General features: G+C 35.6%; 10 protein-coding genes across 10 annotated transcripts; 6 read left to right on the top strand and 4 right to left on the bottom strand.

Moving 5' to 3' along the window:
- Window positions 1-377: 377 nt before the first annotated feature.
- On the top strand, window positions 378-1,558 carry HYPBUDRAFT_153685 (uncharacterized protein). The gene has a single exon (XM_020221669.1). It carries the CDS (start codon window positions 526-528, stop codon window positions 1,516-1,518), a length of 993 nt encoding a protein of 330 aa, XP_020075298.1. The 5' UTR covers window positions 378-525; the 3' UTR covers window positions 1,519-1,558.
- Window positions 1,559-1,715: 157 nt separating this feature from the next.
- On the top strand, window positions 1,716-3,525 carry HYPBUDRAFT_153686 (uncharacterized protein). The gene has a single exon (XM_020221670.1). It carries the CDS (start codon window positions 1,731-1,733, stop codon window positions 3,486-3,488), a length of 1,758 nt encoding a protein of 585 aa, XP_020075299.1. The 5' UTR covers window positions 1,716-1,730; the 3' UTR covers window positions 3,489-3,525.
- Window positions 3,176-3,947, bottom strand: HYPBUDRAFT_153687 (uncharacterized protein; the record flags this gene model as incomplete). Its single annotated transcript, XM_020221671.1, has 1 exon — window positions 3,176-3,947. A coding segment is annotated over exon 1 (353 nt), but the record flags the coding sequence as incomplete, so codon positions are not given.
- A 377-nt stretch (window positions 3,948-4,324) lies between these two features.
- PDR17 (Pdr17p) lies at window positions 4,325-5,425 on the top strand (the record flags this gene model as incomplete). Its single annotated transcript, XM_020218875.1, has 1 exon — window positions 4,325-5,425. One exon carries the CDS (start codon window positions 4,325-4,327, stop codon window positions 5,423-5,425), a length of 1,101 nt encoding a protein of 366 aa, XP_020075301.1.
- Window positions 5,426-5,794: 369 nt separating this feature from the next.
- On the top strand, window positions 5,795-6,732 carry SER2 (phosphoserine phosphatase; the record flags this gene model as incomplete). The annotated part of the gene is made up of 1 exon (XM_020222793.1): window positions 5,795-6,732. The coding sequence occupies one exon, from the start codon at window positions 5,795-5,797 to the stop codon at window positions 6,719-6,721; it is 927 nt and encodes a 308-aa protein (XP_020075302.1). The 3' UTR covers window positions 6,722-6,732.
- On the bottom strand, window positions 6,731-7,640 carry HYPBUDRAFT_162963 (aminodeoxychorismate lyase; the record flags this gene model as incomplete). Its single annotated transcript, XM_020222594.1, has 2 exons — window positions 6,731-7,522; window positions 7,583-7,640. 2 exons carry the CDS (start codon window positions 7,638-7,640, stop codon window positions 6,756-6,758), a joined length of 825 nt encoding a protein of 274 aa, XP_020075303.1. The 3' UTR covers window positions 6,731-6,755.
- A 198-nt stretch (window positions 7,641-7,838) lies between these two features.
- HYPBUDRAFT_112218 (uncharacterized protein) lies at window positions 7,839-8,690 on the bottom strand (the record flags this gene model as incomplete). Its single annotated transcript, XM_020218891.1, has 1 exon — window positions 7,839-8,690. The coding sequence occupies one exon, from the start codon at window positions 8,688-8,690 to the stop codon at window positions 7,839-7,841; it is 852 nt and encodes a 283-aa protein (XP_020075304.1).
- A 268-nt stretch (window positions 8,691-8,958) lies between these two features.
- Window positions 8,959-12,326, top strand: HYPBUDRAFT_243101 (uncharacterized protein). Its single transcript, XM_020223306.1, has one exon. The coding sequence runs from the start codon at window positions 9,183-9,185 to the stop codon at window positions 12,186-12,188; it is 3,006 nt and encodes a 1,001-aa protein (XP_020075305.1). The 5' UTR covers window positions 8,959-9,182; the 3' UTR covers window positions 12,189-12,326.
- A 94-nt stretch (window positions 12,327-12,420) lies between these two features.
- Window positions 12,421-13,620, top strand: HYPBUDRAFT_153688 (polyubiquitin-binding protein). The gene has a single exon (XM_020221672.1). It carries the CDS (start codon window positions 12,464-12,466, stop codon window positions 13,556-13,558), a length of 1,095 nt encoding a protein of 364 aa, XP_020075306.1. The 5' UTR covers window positions 12,421-12,463; the 3' UTR covers window positions 13,559-13,620.
- HPT1 (hypoxanthine phosphoribosyltransferase) lies at window positions 13,608-14,323 on the bottom strand. The gene has a single exon (XM_020221673.1). The coding sequence runs from the start codon at window positions 14,314-14,316 to the stop codon at window positions 13,657-13,659; it is 660 nt and encodes a 219-aa protein (XP_020075307.1). The 5' UTR covers window positions 14,317-14,323; the 3' UTR covers window positions 13,608-13,656.
- Window positions 14,324-14,674: the final 351 nt, after the last annotated feature.

The raw sequence follows: 14,674 nt of genomic DNA on the forward strand, positions 1-14,674 counted from the left end.
CTATGTCAATATGGTCATATCAAAGAAGGGGATATCGAAATCAACGATGACATGGATGACAATTATGTTCCAACTAGAACCCTTAACTTTCAAATATCGGAAGACGGAACGGTAGTAAATCTGCAACAGTCTCAACAAAATAATTCTGATAAGGGGAAACGTGAATTTGGTCAAAAGGGTCGTCTTTTATATTACCAATGCTTACAAATCTACTTGAAAAAACAAATTCCTTGCATAATTGACCAGTTATTCCCAATCCCAAAGGAAACCAAATTAGATTTAGAAAAAAAATTAAATCAAATCTGTAAACTCTATTGGGTCAAGCTTCTTAAATACACTCATAATAATCTCAAATCCTATAGAACTGATGTCCACTTAATTGTTCCTCTTGATATCATCGCGTTGATATACCTTGCATTCATAAAGTTAAATTACTACAACGTCTACATTTCTGATTTCGCTTTTTTAATCAAATATAATAAGATTCCATACTCGAGAACAAGACATCTTTTCCCGAAACACCTTATGAAACGATTCCCCCAGGAATACTTTAATCGTTTAGAACCAGCAAGACTACCCGAACAAGATATCTTTGTCAACAAAGTCTTGAAACTAGCCCCAATCATCTTAGATTCAAACACTCTTACTCAATCGTTGAATTACTATTATCCTTTCATATTCAGAATACTAAGCACTTGTCTATTGCTACCCAACGCTCCAGAGTTGATGGTGATGATTCATAGATTTTGCCATCAAGAACTCAAAGACCAAGAATTGACAATCAATTATGATGCTGACCTAACACGGGCAGATCGCTTCGTCCAGTTCCCCGAGGTCAAACTCGCAGGAATAATAGTCTTTGTAATCAAACTTCATTTTGTGTTTGGGGGTGCCCTGTGTCTGTCCTACAAAATAGATTACAATAAATGGCTATCGACGGTGGAAAAATACGACTTACAAAATGAAATCCCTTTAATTGGATCATCTACTTCAAGTGACTTACTTTCCTATTCTGATACAAAGATCACCGAATATTGTAAATGGGTTTATAATAGCATTGTTCCTTATGCCCATAAAGAAGCAGATGACCCAGCTAATCAAAATGACTTGGCTGAAGAAGACCATGCTGATATCCCACTACTGGAAAAACGTCTTTACCAAATCTTTAACTTTGACCAATCATCATTTAGTCTTCAAGAAGATGAGGTGACCTCATCCCAAACCCCATTATCAAATATAGACTTCATTAGCAGAATAGCTCTTTTGAGCTCGACATCAAAGCTAAATCGTTCCATCAGGGCCGAAGATTCGCAAACCATCGAATCTTTCTTGATTAAAAAGTTGGCTGATTATATCAACGTATCGCCAACCTCCATCAAAAAGTCCTACCTCATCATCGAATCAATTATTGCTAACTCCCTGTCTGAAAATGCTAATTTTGAAATCATCAACTCTTCCACAAAACTTTCACAACGTCCCCGTTCAGCATCTCCATCGTCTGAACCCTTTTCTGCATAACACTGCATATATACATAGAATTCTAGCATTTATATAGTCTCATGGCATTACTCTTGAATAGACTTGTAGATTTAGCACCCATTTCAAGACGCGTTCAAAGTCCTGCACATCAAAGAGCCTCTTAACAAAAAAAAAAAAAAATTGAAAAAAAAAACAATTAAAGATCAATTAAAGTCCATATTCTATTGAATTACTGAAGAAAACATTGGACAATGTCATCGGAACTGCCTCATGCTGGTGATAAGAGCGATCCTGGCAACTCACCATCGCAGCCACGTCGGGTTACACGCTTGCTGCTAAGGAATGGTTCACGTGGTCCTTCACCGGAGCCAATGCTTAATGATGAAGAGAAAGATAGAGAGGTCTCAAATACAACTGAAAATTATACGGTTGCAGAAGTGCCAGGTCTTGAAAACGTTGGAAGTGAGACAGTGAATCAATTGTTAGAATCTACTTTCGACTCAGAGTCTAATAATAATGGATCAGGTACTACAATGGGACAAGATTCAAAGGGCTTGAGAGATGAGAATGTGAATGCCGCTGATCGTCCTTCTACTACTAGTACCTCGGGGCCTTTACTGCTGGACAGACAAGAGGTCGAAAATATAGGAAAAGATACCGAATCTAATTATATTCCTACACAAGCTGACGATACTATTGCAGACACTAGTAGAGGAAAAGCTATATATGGAGGGGATACACAGAATGACAAGAATGCAAATATCCACAGGGTACACATTCCGCAGGACAGGGACACAGATACGGGTGATTTGATTTCAAGTGAATCTGCAGAAAATGGTGATCCCGATTTAAATGAATTGCAACCAGAGCAATCAGCTGTATTAAGCACAATATCGGAACACACCGAAGGTAAAACCTCCGGAGAAACTGGCCAGGATGATAGGGAAACAAAGGCTGTAAACGATTTAACAGAAGACAATAATGCAGAAGTTGACTCTAACAAAACTACAAGAAGAGAATCTTTATCTGCATCTGAGGATGAAATTCATGCTCCAATACATAGACCGATGCCTGCGGCACCCAACGAGCTGGAAGATGATGAACCAACATCTACCGCCAGAGGACGCAAAAGGGCTTCCTTAAGAAAAAACGAAGAAGCGCCATCCAAAAGGACCCACGTAGTAAATGATAAACCACAACCAGAATCTACTCCAGGTACCGAAGATGAAACCAACCCTCCAGAAATAGGTGGGATAAGAAGTGAAAGGGCAAAGAAACGGGTCAATGGTAATTTGATAGAGAGACTTTGGAATCCCTTGAATTCTGATGTATTAAGGATTCTTCAAAGATTGATGACAATATCAATGGGTAAGTCAGTTGAAAGATACTCAATGAAGACAAAGTTTGGCCAAGTAAGAATAAGAGAAGCCCAAAAGGCCCTAAGTAGTGGGTGGTTTGATAATAACAGTGCCCGGACATTCGTATCGAGGTTAGCTGCCTCTAACCTACCACCATTAACCAGTATGCAACCAACTAGAAGTGCAACGGCCGGAAGTTTAAGCGGATCACAACTCTTAGAATATGATCAATTGGTCAATTACAAGCAAAAATTAGAAACTTATTTGCTGGCGGAAATTAGTCAACTACAAGATTTAGAATTACATTACAATAATTTGAAAAATAGTTATGAACTGGATCTAAAATACTTGAATGAGTTTAAAAAGACAACCTCGATCAATGAACAGAGAATGCATGACGAAATCATCAAGAAAAAACAGGAATTACAACTTGATTCTATTGAATCAAGTTCGGACAATATCAAATTAGATGAGGAAACAGAACACCAGCCAATATTGGGGTCTAAATTCAATGCTAACAATGACCCTGATACAAGAGAAGTACTCCAGCTTTTAAATAAACATTTATCAAGCATGTCATCGAATACTCAGGCGTTATCTACTTTGAACGACAGAATTGAAACGTTGTTCAATGTTCTTGAAATGCTATGATCACCTTATTAATTATGTATTATATAACGAAATCATTAATGCCAATAAACATTTACTAATCAACAAAGATCCAATACACACTGATCAAAAGATTATCAACCCGATCAGATTCAGAATTGTCAACTTGTAAATTGATATATCCGTCTCTTTCACCATCCCAAACAGCTCCAAACGAAGAAGCAATCAGAATGGGTATGTCAATTGGACTTCCGGAACCAACATTGGTGGCCTGGACTAAAAACTTATACTTGGATGATTTGATTTGAAGCTTTTCAAGTATGTATTTGATAAGATCGTTCTTTAGGTTGTACAATTGAATCGCTTCATCTGTTCTCACCAATTCTTCGAGGTATTCACTTGAAATTGGTGCTTCTTTGGACACTGACGACTTAGTTACTCTAACCTTCGACATAATACTCTTATTCCCATATACTAATGGCTAGTTCTTGAAGATTCGTGTTCGCTCGGCTGATATTTCGTTTTTTATATTCCGTCTTCCTGGTTTTTTTAGTATGAAGAACGACCAAGCTGGAAAATAGGTATAAAGCCGGATTTTTGTTTTTGTTTTTTTTTTCATTTTTTTTTTTTTGTTTTTCAGTTATCACCGCTTAATTCGAAACGAATAGGGCTTTTTCATCCGGGATTTAATCGGTTTCAACAGTAGGTGTCGGTTTCGAATCTTGGTTAGAGTAAAAGCTGTTGGAATCATCCGAATCGCCATAGTATTCTTCTTTTTCTTTGGTTATTTTACAAATATTGGTGTATTAAGTTGTGAAAAGATGAACTTCTTCAGGAAAAAGGATAAGGAGTCCCAGGATATGTCGAACTCCAACAGCATGGCCAGTAATAGTACCGTCAGTCTTCAAAGTGGATTGAAAAAGGCTAATGGCAACGAATCTACTGATCAAATATCGGTTAGTTCTAAATCCACGGCTGCCAGTGCCAGTGGGTCTATTCTGAAGAAAGGATTGATTAAACGTCATACTCCCTTCGAGAAACCAATATTTCCTATTAAGGAGCCGGATTTTGATCTCACTGAAGAACAACAAGCTCAATATGACGCTGTTTTAAAGCATTTTCAAGAGTACATCAAGACGGAGATCCCTGTGAATGATCAGCCTAAAGCTGCAACACATGCCGTGCTTGATGTTGAGAAATCTTGGCTAACCAAGGAATGTTTCTTGAGATACTTGAGAGCTACCAAATGGAAAACCGATGCGGCCATAAAGAGAATTGAAGAATCATTAATTTGGAGAAGAACATTTGGGGTAGTTTACATTGAAGGTCACACTGATGAAGCCAAAAAACTCACTCCGGAATTAGTTGAACCAGAGAATTTAACTGGTAAGAATTTGATTGTTGGTTATGATAACGATAATAGACCCTGTCTTTATTTAAGAAACGGATACCAAAACACTTCTCCCTCTTTAAAACAGGTTCAACATTTGGTTTTCATGTTGGAAAAAGTCATTCAATTCATGCCTCCTGGTCAAGATACTTTGGCTTTATTGATTGATTTCAAAGCTGCACCAGCTCATATGAACTTATCTTCTAAGTTCCCGTCATTAAGTATATCAAAACAAGTTTTGCATATTTTACAAAATCATTACCCAGAAAGATTGGGTAGAGGCTTATTCACTAATATTCCTTGGATTGGTTACACTTTTTTCAAAGTCGTGGGTCCATTTATCGATCCTTATACTAGACTGAAGACCATTTATGATCAACCTTTTGAAAATTATGTTCCTAAAGAACAATTGGATAAAGAATTTAATGGTATTTTGGACTTTGAGTATGTTCATGACGTCTACTGGAAAGAACTTAATTCTTTAGCGGATAAAAAATCTGCCATTTATATGAAGAATTTCGAAAAATTGGGTGGTAGTATCGGATTAAGTGAATACCATTTAAGATTAGAAAATATAGAAACCAATTAATCTACAATATGCATTGGAGTCTTTCAGTTCTTGCACAATCTTTTACAATCTTTTATGTTAGATTTATATAGATGCTTTTTTTTTGCTTTCGTTTAGTTTCCCCTTTGGCTTGTATTTATTCAATCGATATAGTATGGTAATAATACCAGTTGTAGTTGTACTGGTCTTGTATTAATCATTTTTTACTCTTCTGGATTGCATGTCAGATCAATTGGCTGTGAAACGTTTCCCCAGTATCAACTCAACGTGAACGAAAAAAAAAATTGAGTGAAAAATAAGACTCCGGAACATTTCATAAAATATCTAACTCGATGAAAATTAGACTAGATTCAAAGTTACAGCATTCAAGACCTCCTGTTACCTCATAGAATGTCATTTGAACAATACGCTATAACTATAATTTCCAAAACTTCACGTTTAAGTGAAGAAAGTTGTTCATTTATACAGAAATTTATTGGTGAACAATTAAAGCTTGAAGTCAAATCAACACGAGTCTTATCAGAAAACCGTGTCATTGACTACATAGTTGAACCAGAACACCCAGAAGCCATTGAAACCTTCATCAAAAATGAAATTTTGACCATACCTAAGGCATATGACATCATTTTCCAACGTCAATCAACTAGACAGAATAAGAAGTTGTTTATTTTTGATATGGATTCAACTTTGATTTACCAAGAGGTCATTGAGCTTATTGCTGCATATGCAAATATTGAAGATAAAGTAGCTGAAATCACTGAAAGAGCCATGAATGGTGAACTTGACTTCAATCAATCTTTACAACAAAGAGTTTTATTATTGAAGGGCATTGATTCAACTTCAATTTGGGAAGAATTGAAAGAGAAGATCAAAATAACCAAAGGGGCTAGAGAATTATGCAGAGCATTAAAGAACTTGAACGTTGTTATGGGGGTTTGTTCGGGGGGATTTATTCCATTGGCCCTGTACGTTAAAGAACAGTTAGGATTGGATTATGCATACGCTAACCAATTGGGTACTACTGCCGACTTAAAATTAGATGGTACAACTAATGGCCCAGTTGTTAATGGTGATAAAAAGGCTGAACTTTTACTTGAAATCGCCGATAAACATTCTATTAATCCCCAAGATGCTGTAGCAGTGGGTGATGGTGCCAATGACTTGAAAATGATGTCAGTTGCCGGATGGGGGGTTGCATGGAATGCCAAACCTACTGTTCAAAAACAAGCACCAAGCTGTTTGAACTCAGACTCTTTACAAGACATCCTTTACATTATGGGTTACACTGATGAGCAAATTAAAGATTTAATTAATTAGAGTATATATAGACAATATAATTATTTTCATAAAATTATTCAATAATTTTTCCTTTAACCACCCCCATGATGGCATTGAATAATAAAAGCTCAGTCCCCGGCTTCAAATCTTGTTTATAGATGAGATATTCTTTAAGAAGCTTTTTTTGTAATAAATGACTTCTCATAACACCACATAGACAACCTGAGGTCAACTGCGGCGTGAGCCAAACCCCAGTATTTGATTTCAATGCAATATTTGTGATTGAACCTTCCATGACTTCATCGGCAGTGTTGATTACAATAACCTCCTCTTTACCAGGTTTAAGTCCTGGTAAACACCTATTCCTGGCATCGGTATAAACCTTTCGATAAGTGGTTTTGAATGAAGTGAAGGGAGAAGCCAACACTTGCTGTTTATCTATGTATACATCGAAAAGTGGAGGTTCAAGATTCAGAAATCCACCGAGTAAATCACGAACAGGCGGAATTTCATAAAATTCCACATCAACTTTGCCATTGAAAGATATCAATAGTCTGATTTTATGAGGGGTTGATAGGCTTATTCGAGATTCACACAGAGAAGATTTTAAATGTTGGAAGATTATTGGATCTGATATTTCTGGAACTGTCACTTGTGGAGGTTTTTCATTCTTGGTCTTAGTAAGATACTGACGAGTGAAAAATCTCAAGGAGTACTTTATCCGCTCGACATGGTCATGAAGCAAGTAAAAATTTTCGAATTGAAGTTGGTCGAAACTCATTGGAGAATTCACTGTCAAGTTCGGGTCATATCGTATAGTCGAGAGAAGTTGAAACTCATCTAAGCTTTGATCGTATGTTTCGTGGTGAAGGTCCTTGATTTGATTGATGACGTCGGCACATTGAGGATCGTTGTCTATATCAACCACTGACCGAGAACTTTTCACATTCTGTGACATGGTAAATTGAATGATTAGATTAGATTAGATTAGCATAGATTCATAAGTACCTGAAAAATTGATTTGAGAGGGAGAGAGCACCCGTGCACCCTACGGTATAACTAATTTACTATATTTATTGATTTATGCAAGTAATGATTCTATAATTTACAAGTATTAATACAAGAGGTCAGAAAAAAGGTATTATAAATAGTAGGACTAATAGGGTTTGAAGCGTTTCTTTTCTTTCATTTGTTTAACCCGTTCTTGATCCAATCTAAATTTGGATAATAAATCATTCATTTCTTCCTTTTTACGTTGTCTCAATTGGTATCTGTAGAAATCTTGTTTTTCCTTCTTTTTCAGTTTCGATTGGGCCTTTTCTAATTCGGTAGTGGATGCAAGTTTTTGTTTACCCATTATACCGGCCTTAGTCTTTCTATGAGAACCAACAACCAAAGTAAAACCGTCTTCATCCACTAGTTCGGTTTGTTGTTGTAAGCTTTCCGCCGACTCCTTTTCTGCCCGGTTGAATTCAACCAAGGCACTGGCAACATCTTTTGATAATTTAGAAGGTTCGAGTAATTGTGCTTGTAAATTAGATAAAAAGTGACTGGACCCAAGAGCTGGTAATGGCCATTTTGAAACTTTAGAGTCCGATGCCAACTTTTTTAAAGAATTGAATGCTATTTGGAATGCTGGTTTATCAATAAATGTTATAATACCACAATTTTTAGGTAATTTACTGGATACTTCGTATTGTTCGTCTTTACCCGACACTTTAAGATCAGATGTTAAACTGGTCAAGTCGATATGAATGTCTTCTGGACTGTCTGTGAGCAAGCTTGGAACGTACGACTCAAGCGTGGCTCCAATAGCAACTTCCTGAAGATACCGTTTCACTACCGAAGTATTGGTTTCAATAGGAACATTGACTAAGAAAATTGATCGATTACCGGATTGTCCTCCCTTCTGTTCGTGTTTCTTGAAGTACATGTAGTGCACACCATCCTCCTTCGACTTGGGAAGGGCTAGAGGCAACACCTGAAAGCCTTTGATCTCCAGAACCATACTATTCTTGGGGTGTTCGTGGTATGTCAATGTTCAATCTGAAGCCTTCACTGTTAAAGAAGTTTTTTTTATTAGCAAATCGACTCATCTGGTGAGCACACGCACCAAGGGGGGGGGGGGGGGGGGGGGGAAGAGAGAAATAAACAGATGTACGGGTGTAGGGTCACGTGACCTCATCTCAAAGAAAAAAGTATCGAAATCAATGAAAAATTACTCTTAAATTTTCTGTTTTATTAGCAAAGTTACAGTGAGTTATCTAACTAGCATAGTAAATTCTGTTTCTAATTTTTTTTTTTCAATTTTACTATTTTGGTTTTGTTCAATTTACAAATTGTTTTCTTAGTGGAATCACCAGCCTTAGCAATAGCAATTCCATAGTAATAGTACGAGCTGTTTCGCAACATTAATAGGCAAAAGCCGTAACTTCCATTTAATACTTTTTAATAGTGCTCACTTCTTTGCATATTAATCGATTTGCAGACAGAAAATAATATGGATAGAGATACTTTGCTTGGATCTTTACAAGGCACCTTAGATGCCAGTCAACAAGTGAGAAAACAGAGTGAACAACAACTTCATGCATTCGAAGAACAAGCTGGCTTCACTGCTTACTTACTTGATTTGATTGTTGATAATTCGGTACCATTTGGGGTACAAATTTCTGCAGCCATTTTTTTCAAAAATAGAATTGTTAATTATTGGGTTTTACCAGAGAATAAAGCTGCTTCTAAATTGTTTATTCAAAATGAAGAAAAAAATTTAATTAAACAAAAATTGATTGAAACCTTAATTAAGACTTATTCTAATTCTAAGTTGAAATTATCGTTATCAACTGCTTTACATAATATTCTTAGTTTTGAAAAATGGGATGAATTAGTTCCAATTACTAAAAAATTATTATCTGATACCTCAAATATCGATCACGTTTATACTGGGTTGGTTTGTGCTTACGAATACACTAAAAATTATAGATGGCACGGTTTAGATACTAGTTCTGGTAATAGTAATCCAGTTTTGGATGATGTTGCTGAAAATTTATTCCCAATTTTAGAAAGTTTAACTGAAAATTTATTAAAATCTGATGATTCAATTCCTGATGAAATGTTATACTTAATTGTGAAAATTTTTAAATTTACTACTTATTCAGCTTTGCCAAAATATTTATCTAATGATCCTTCTAAATTAGGTGTCTGGTGTCATTTACAGCTCATCATTATAAATAAACCTTTACCTCAATCTGCTTTAGATGAAGAACCTCATTCTAGAGCTTCTCACCCAAGAATTAAAACAGTTAAATGGTGTTTTGGTAACTTACACAGATTATTGAATCGTCATGGTGGTGGTTTTTCCACTCAAAATAAAGATACCAACCAATTTAGTCATACTTTCTTATCAAATTTCGTTCCTGAAATTTTAAATGCTTATTGGGGTATCATTGAAAGTTGGTCCAGTAAAAAAATTTGGTTATCAGAAGGTTCTTTATATCATTTGATCTCCTTCTTGGAACAATTGATTGAATCTCATGCTTGGAGCTTAATTGAGGATAAATTAGACGCAATTCTTAAACACGTTATTTTACCAACTCTTAATGCTAATGAAGAAACCATTGAATTATATGAAGATGAAACAGAAGAATACGTTAGAAGATATTTGGATATGAGTAGAGATGCTAACACTTCTGATATTGCTTCAATCAACTTCGTTTACAGATTATCATCTAAAAAATTTGACTCTTCAATTAATTTGGTTTTATCAATTGTTAACGATGTCTTTACTAGAAGAAATTCAAATAGATCTGACCCACAAACCGCCATGGAAGTTGAGGGTGCTTTCCGCGTCTTGTCAACAATTTCTTATAAGTTAGATAAAAGCTCTTCTCCTGTTCTGGGAAGAGTTGACCAACTTTTATACTCTTGTGTCTATCCTGAATTATCAGAAGATACCCTCACTAAATTCCCATATTTAACTGCTCGTGCTTGTGATACTTTGGCCATGTTCAATACTAAATATAGTGATGAACAAATTTTGCAACAAATTTTCCAAGCAGTTGTTCAATGTTTTCAACAAGATGTTCAATTCCCAGTGAAATTAACAGCTATTGATGCCATCAGAACCTTGGTTAACGAAGATCTTGTCGCCGACCATGTCGCTGAACAAGCCCCACAATTAATGGAAACCCTTTTGGATATGTCTAAAAAAATTGAAAGTGATATGTTGTCTAGTGTTATGGACAGTTTTGTTCAAAAATTTGCTAAGAATTTAGAACCTTATGCAAATCAATTATCTAGTAGATTAGCTGAACAATTTCTTGGTTTGGCAACTGAATTATTAAATGCTTCTAGTAATGATGCTTCTTCAATTGACACCACTAAAGAATATCAAGCTGCTGGTATTCTTAACACTTTGGTTGAATTAGTCATTGCAACCAACTCATCACCAGATGTTTCCACTAGTATTCAATCTACATTGAAACCATTAGTTTTATTTGTTTTAGAAAATTCTATGATTTCATTCATTACTGAAGCACTTGAAATTTTGGAATCTTTGGTTTCTGCCACTCAACAAATGAGTCCAGTTTTATGGGAATTATATCAATCTGCAATTGATTCGTTTGATACTTATGCTTTTGAATACTTTGATATTTTTGTTCCTTTCTTCGAAGGTGTTATCATATATGGATTCAAAACTGATAATGTCACCATTGATACTCCTCATGTTCAAAGCTTATTCAAAGTCTGTTTCAGCATTGTCAATAATGAAGATTTGGAACCAGTTTTCGCCCATTCTGCATTTGAATTAATCGAATTATCTATTTTGAGTATGAATTCAAGATTTGCTTCATTTTTACCAACTTTTCTCCCAAATGTTTTCGATACATTCCAAAATCTTGAAAGTATTGAAGCCTTTGATGGTCATATGTTACATCATTTATCAATTTTAAGAATTTTATTTGCTTGTTTATACATTGACCCAACCACTACAATTCAATTTTTGAATGAAAAGAATTTCACTAATGGTTTTTTCAAGCTTTGGATTCAACATTCAAGTGACTTCCAAAGTGTTTATGGTTGCAAATTACAAATTTTGGCTTCCTTAGCTATATTATGTGACATCAATTTAAATGTTTTCCCACAACAAGATTTGATTGGTGAAGTGACCGATTTATTAATGTCTAACTTGGAAGTCTTACCTCTGGCCATTAAAGCTAGAATTGAATTATTAGCTGGTGAAACTAATCCTAAAGTATTTGATCCTGAAGTTGATGACGATGAATACGATGCTGCATTATATGATGATGATTTTGAAGCAGATGAAGCAGAAATGGAAGCATTAAAACGTACTCCTATCGATGAAATCAATGTTTTCGCTGTCTTTTGCTCTAAAGTATCTTTAATGCAACAATCAGATGCTAATAGATACCAAGTCTGTTTTGGTGGATTAGATGATGATCAAAAAGAACTCGCCCAAAGAATTGCAGAAATCGATCAACAAAAATAATAAACAGGTTTTATTGAATTTGTAATATAGAACAATATTTAGCTACATCATAATCACTTACTTCTCTCATCTTGTTCTTGTTTCCATAGATTTTTATAAGTTGTTTTGTCTATATGCCATGTAGCTGTTAAAAAAAAAATCAAGTCCGTACATTTTTTTTTTGTATGCGATTACTTAAAAGAAAAAAGAATCCAATGGCAAATACGTCTTCTGATTCTTAAAGATAAATCAAATTACACAAGTCTTGCAAGCAGTTTAAAACAGTTATACTCACTATGTTTTCCGGGTTTGGGTCTGCAATGTTTGGTGGTGCTTCTTTTGCACCTATGAATAATAAGTTTGAGGAGTTTTTCCGATGCTATCCAGTTGCTATGATGCCTGATAATATCAGGAAAGATGATGCCAATTTTGGAGGTAAGATCTTTCTACCACCTTCAGCATTGAACAAATTGACGATGTTACATATAAGATATCCGATGTTGTTTGCATTGACTAACGAAAGTGAGAATATTACAACGCATAGTGGTGTTTTAGAGTTTATTGCTGAAGAAGGAAGAGTTTATATTCCCCAATGGATGATGCAAACATTAAGATTAGAACCAGGTGGATTGATAAAGATTGAGAATTGCGATTTACCATTAGGTAAGTTTGTTAAAATTGAACCACAATCAACTGATTTTTTAGAAATTCTGGATCCAAAAGCGGTATTGGAAAATGTATTAAGAAAATTTTCAACTTTAACGGTTAATGATATAATTGAAATAAATTATAATGATAGCATTTATGGGATTAAAGTCTTGGAGGCCAAACCTGAAAGCGGTAGTCAAGGGATCTGTGTTGTTGAAACCGATTTAGAAACCGATTTTGCACCTCCAGTGGGATACGTTGAACCCGAATACACTCCTCAAGTGAAGAAGCCAGGTTCAACACCAATTGACCCAAGCAAGGTTAACCGAGGGGTCGGAGCGGGAAGTATGTCCAGATCAATAGATTATGCAAAGATTGTAGCAGAAGCATCTAATCCCCAAACACAATCCTTTAAGGGATCGGGGTTAAAATTATCAGGTAAACCTTCTGAAAAACAAGATAAAGACGAAGGGAAGAAGAGTTATAGCATTGATGATTTGGATCCAGATGCACCAGCGGTTCCATTAAATTTACCGGAAAATCAATTATTTTTTGGATTCCCAGTTATACTACCTACGCCAGAGGAAACTGAAGAAGAAGACACTAATGCAAAGACCAAGGAACAGTCTTTTTCAGGAGCAGGTCAATCGTTAAGACAGAGTAAGAAAAGAAAGGATAAGACCAGTAGTCATCCATCACTCAAGAACCATTCCAGAAGTCCTGACGTGATTGAAATTGATTAGAGTAATCAGGTTAAGTGTATAGATAGCTACATATATAATGATATTAAATGCTTCGTTATTAGTATACAATGACTCTATTAAACATGGAGGGAGACTGTTTAGTTTTCTTCAGTAGAAGAAGGAATGAAAACATCATTACCTTGTTCGATAGCTCTTTTGGTATGGTAAACGATATCAGTAGATTCCCAAGGATAAGCGATCCAAACATCTGGAACAGATCTAGCGGCAAAATAATTACCAGTTTTCATAATTTCATCAGGTAAGTCAGCACGTTTTGGCTTTTCTTTATCATGTAAAACAAAAATACCAAACTTAGTATCATTTGGATTAGCATTTTTAGCTTTACATTGTTCAACAACATCTTTTTTCAATTCAGAAACCGCATAATGTAAAGTAGTTCTAGTATCATCAACTTCATCAATGATCAATACATTTTTACCAACAAGATCAATCTTAGATTGATTATAATCGATCCATTGAGTTCTAATGACTTGAGTACCGACTTGTTCAATCTGAGATCCAACAGTTGAAACATCTTCATAAAGAGATAATATAATGGCCATAATTCTAACATTTGGGTGTCCTGGTTCCTTTAAAAAAGTACGCAACATACGGGCTGGAATAAATCCACCACCACCAATGGCAATAATCAAATCCGGTTTAAAAGCCTTGATTTTATCAGCAGATTCTTGACATAATTGATGAATGTTATTGTACGAAATGTACATTTTGGTTGCTTCAACGTCAGCAGCGTCCATGGTAACTTACAAGTGGTCTTGATTGAGTGAGATAAGTGATGGCAACAACACAATCCGGGGAGTTGTAGAACAAATGGTGCAATATTACTCCCAAGAAGAGAAAAAGTAAAAATTTAACAACCAAATTTCGGCATCTTCTTATACTTTTATAGAAAATGCCTATCCATCTCTTCTCGATATTTGGGTACGCACACGCCCCCTTTTTTTTTCAAAAAAATTTCTCTTTTTGTCCTCTTCGGGTTTAGTTCTGATCAACAGCTACAGCTCTACAGCCAGATCCACGGGCTATCAATGGTTGCTGGCATCCACTGCTCCTAGACGCCGACCGTGAGGTGCTGGGAGCAGCCATGGAGGCCCG

The sequence above is a fragment of the Hyphopichia burtonii genome (genome assembly GCF_001661395.1).
Source record: "Hyphopichia burtonii NRRL Y-1933 unplaced genomic scaffold HYPBUscaffold_6, whole genome shotgun sequence".
Taxonomy (NCBI): domain Eukaryota; kingdom Fungi; phylum Ascomycota; class Pichiomycetes; order Serinales; family Debaryomycetaceae; genus Hyphopichia; species Hyphopichia burtonii.

Excerpts from the sequence above, each read along its gene's own strand:
- HYPBUDRAFT_153688 (XM_020221672.1), top strand. The coding sequence starts at position 12,464 with ATGTTTTCCGGGTTTGGGTCTGCAATGTTTGGTGGTGCTTCTTTTGCA.
- HPT1 (XM_020221673.1), bottom strand. The coding sequence starts at position 14,316 with ATGGACGCTGCTGACGTTGAAGCAACCAAAATGTACATTTCGTACAAT.
- HYPBUDRAFT_153685 (XM_020221669.1), top strand. The coding sequence starts at position 526 with ATGAAACGATTCCCCCAGGAATACTTTAATCGTTTAGAACCAGCAAGA.
- HYPBUDRAFT_153686 (XM_020221670.1), top strand. The coding sequence starts at position 1,731 with ATGTCATCGGAACTGCCTCATGCTGGTGATAAGAGCGATCCTGGCAAC.
- HYPBUDRAFT_243101 (XM_020223306.1), top strand. The coding sequence starts at position 9,183 with ATGGATAGAGATACTTTGCTTGGATCTTTACAAGGCACCTTAGATGCC.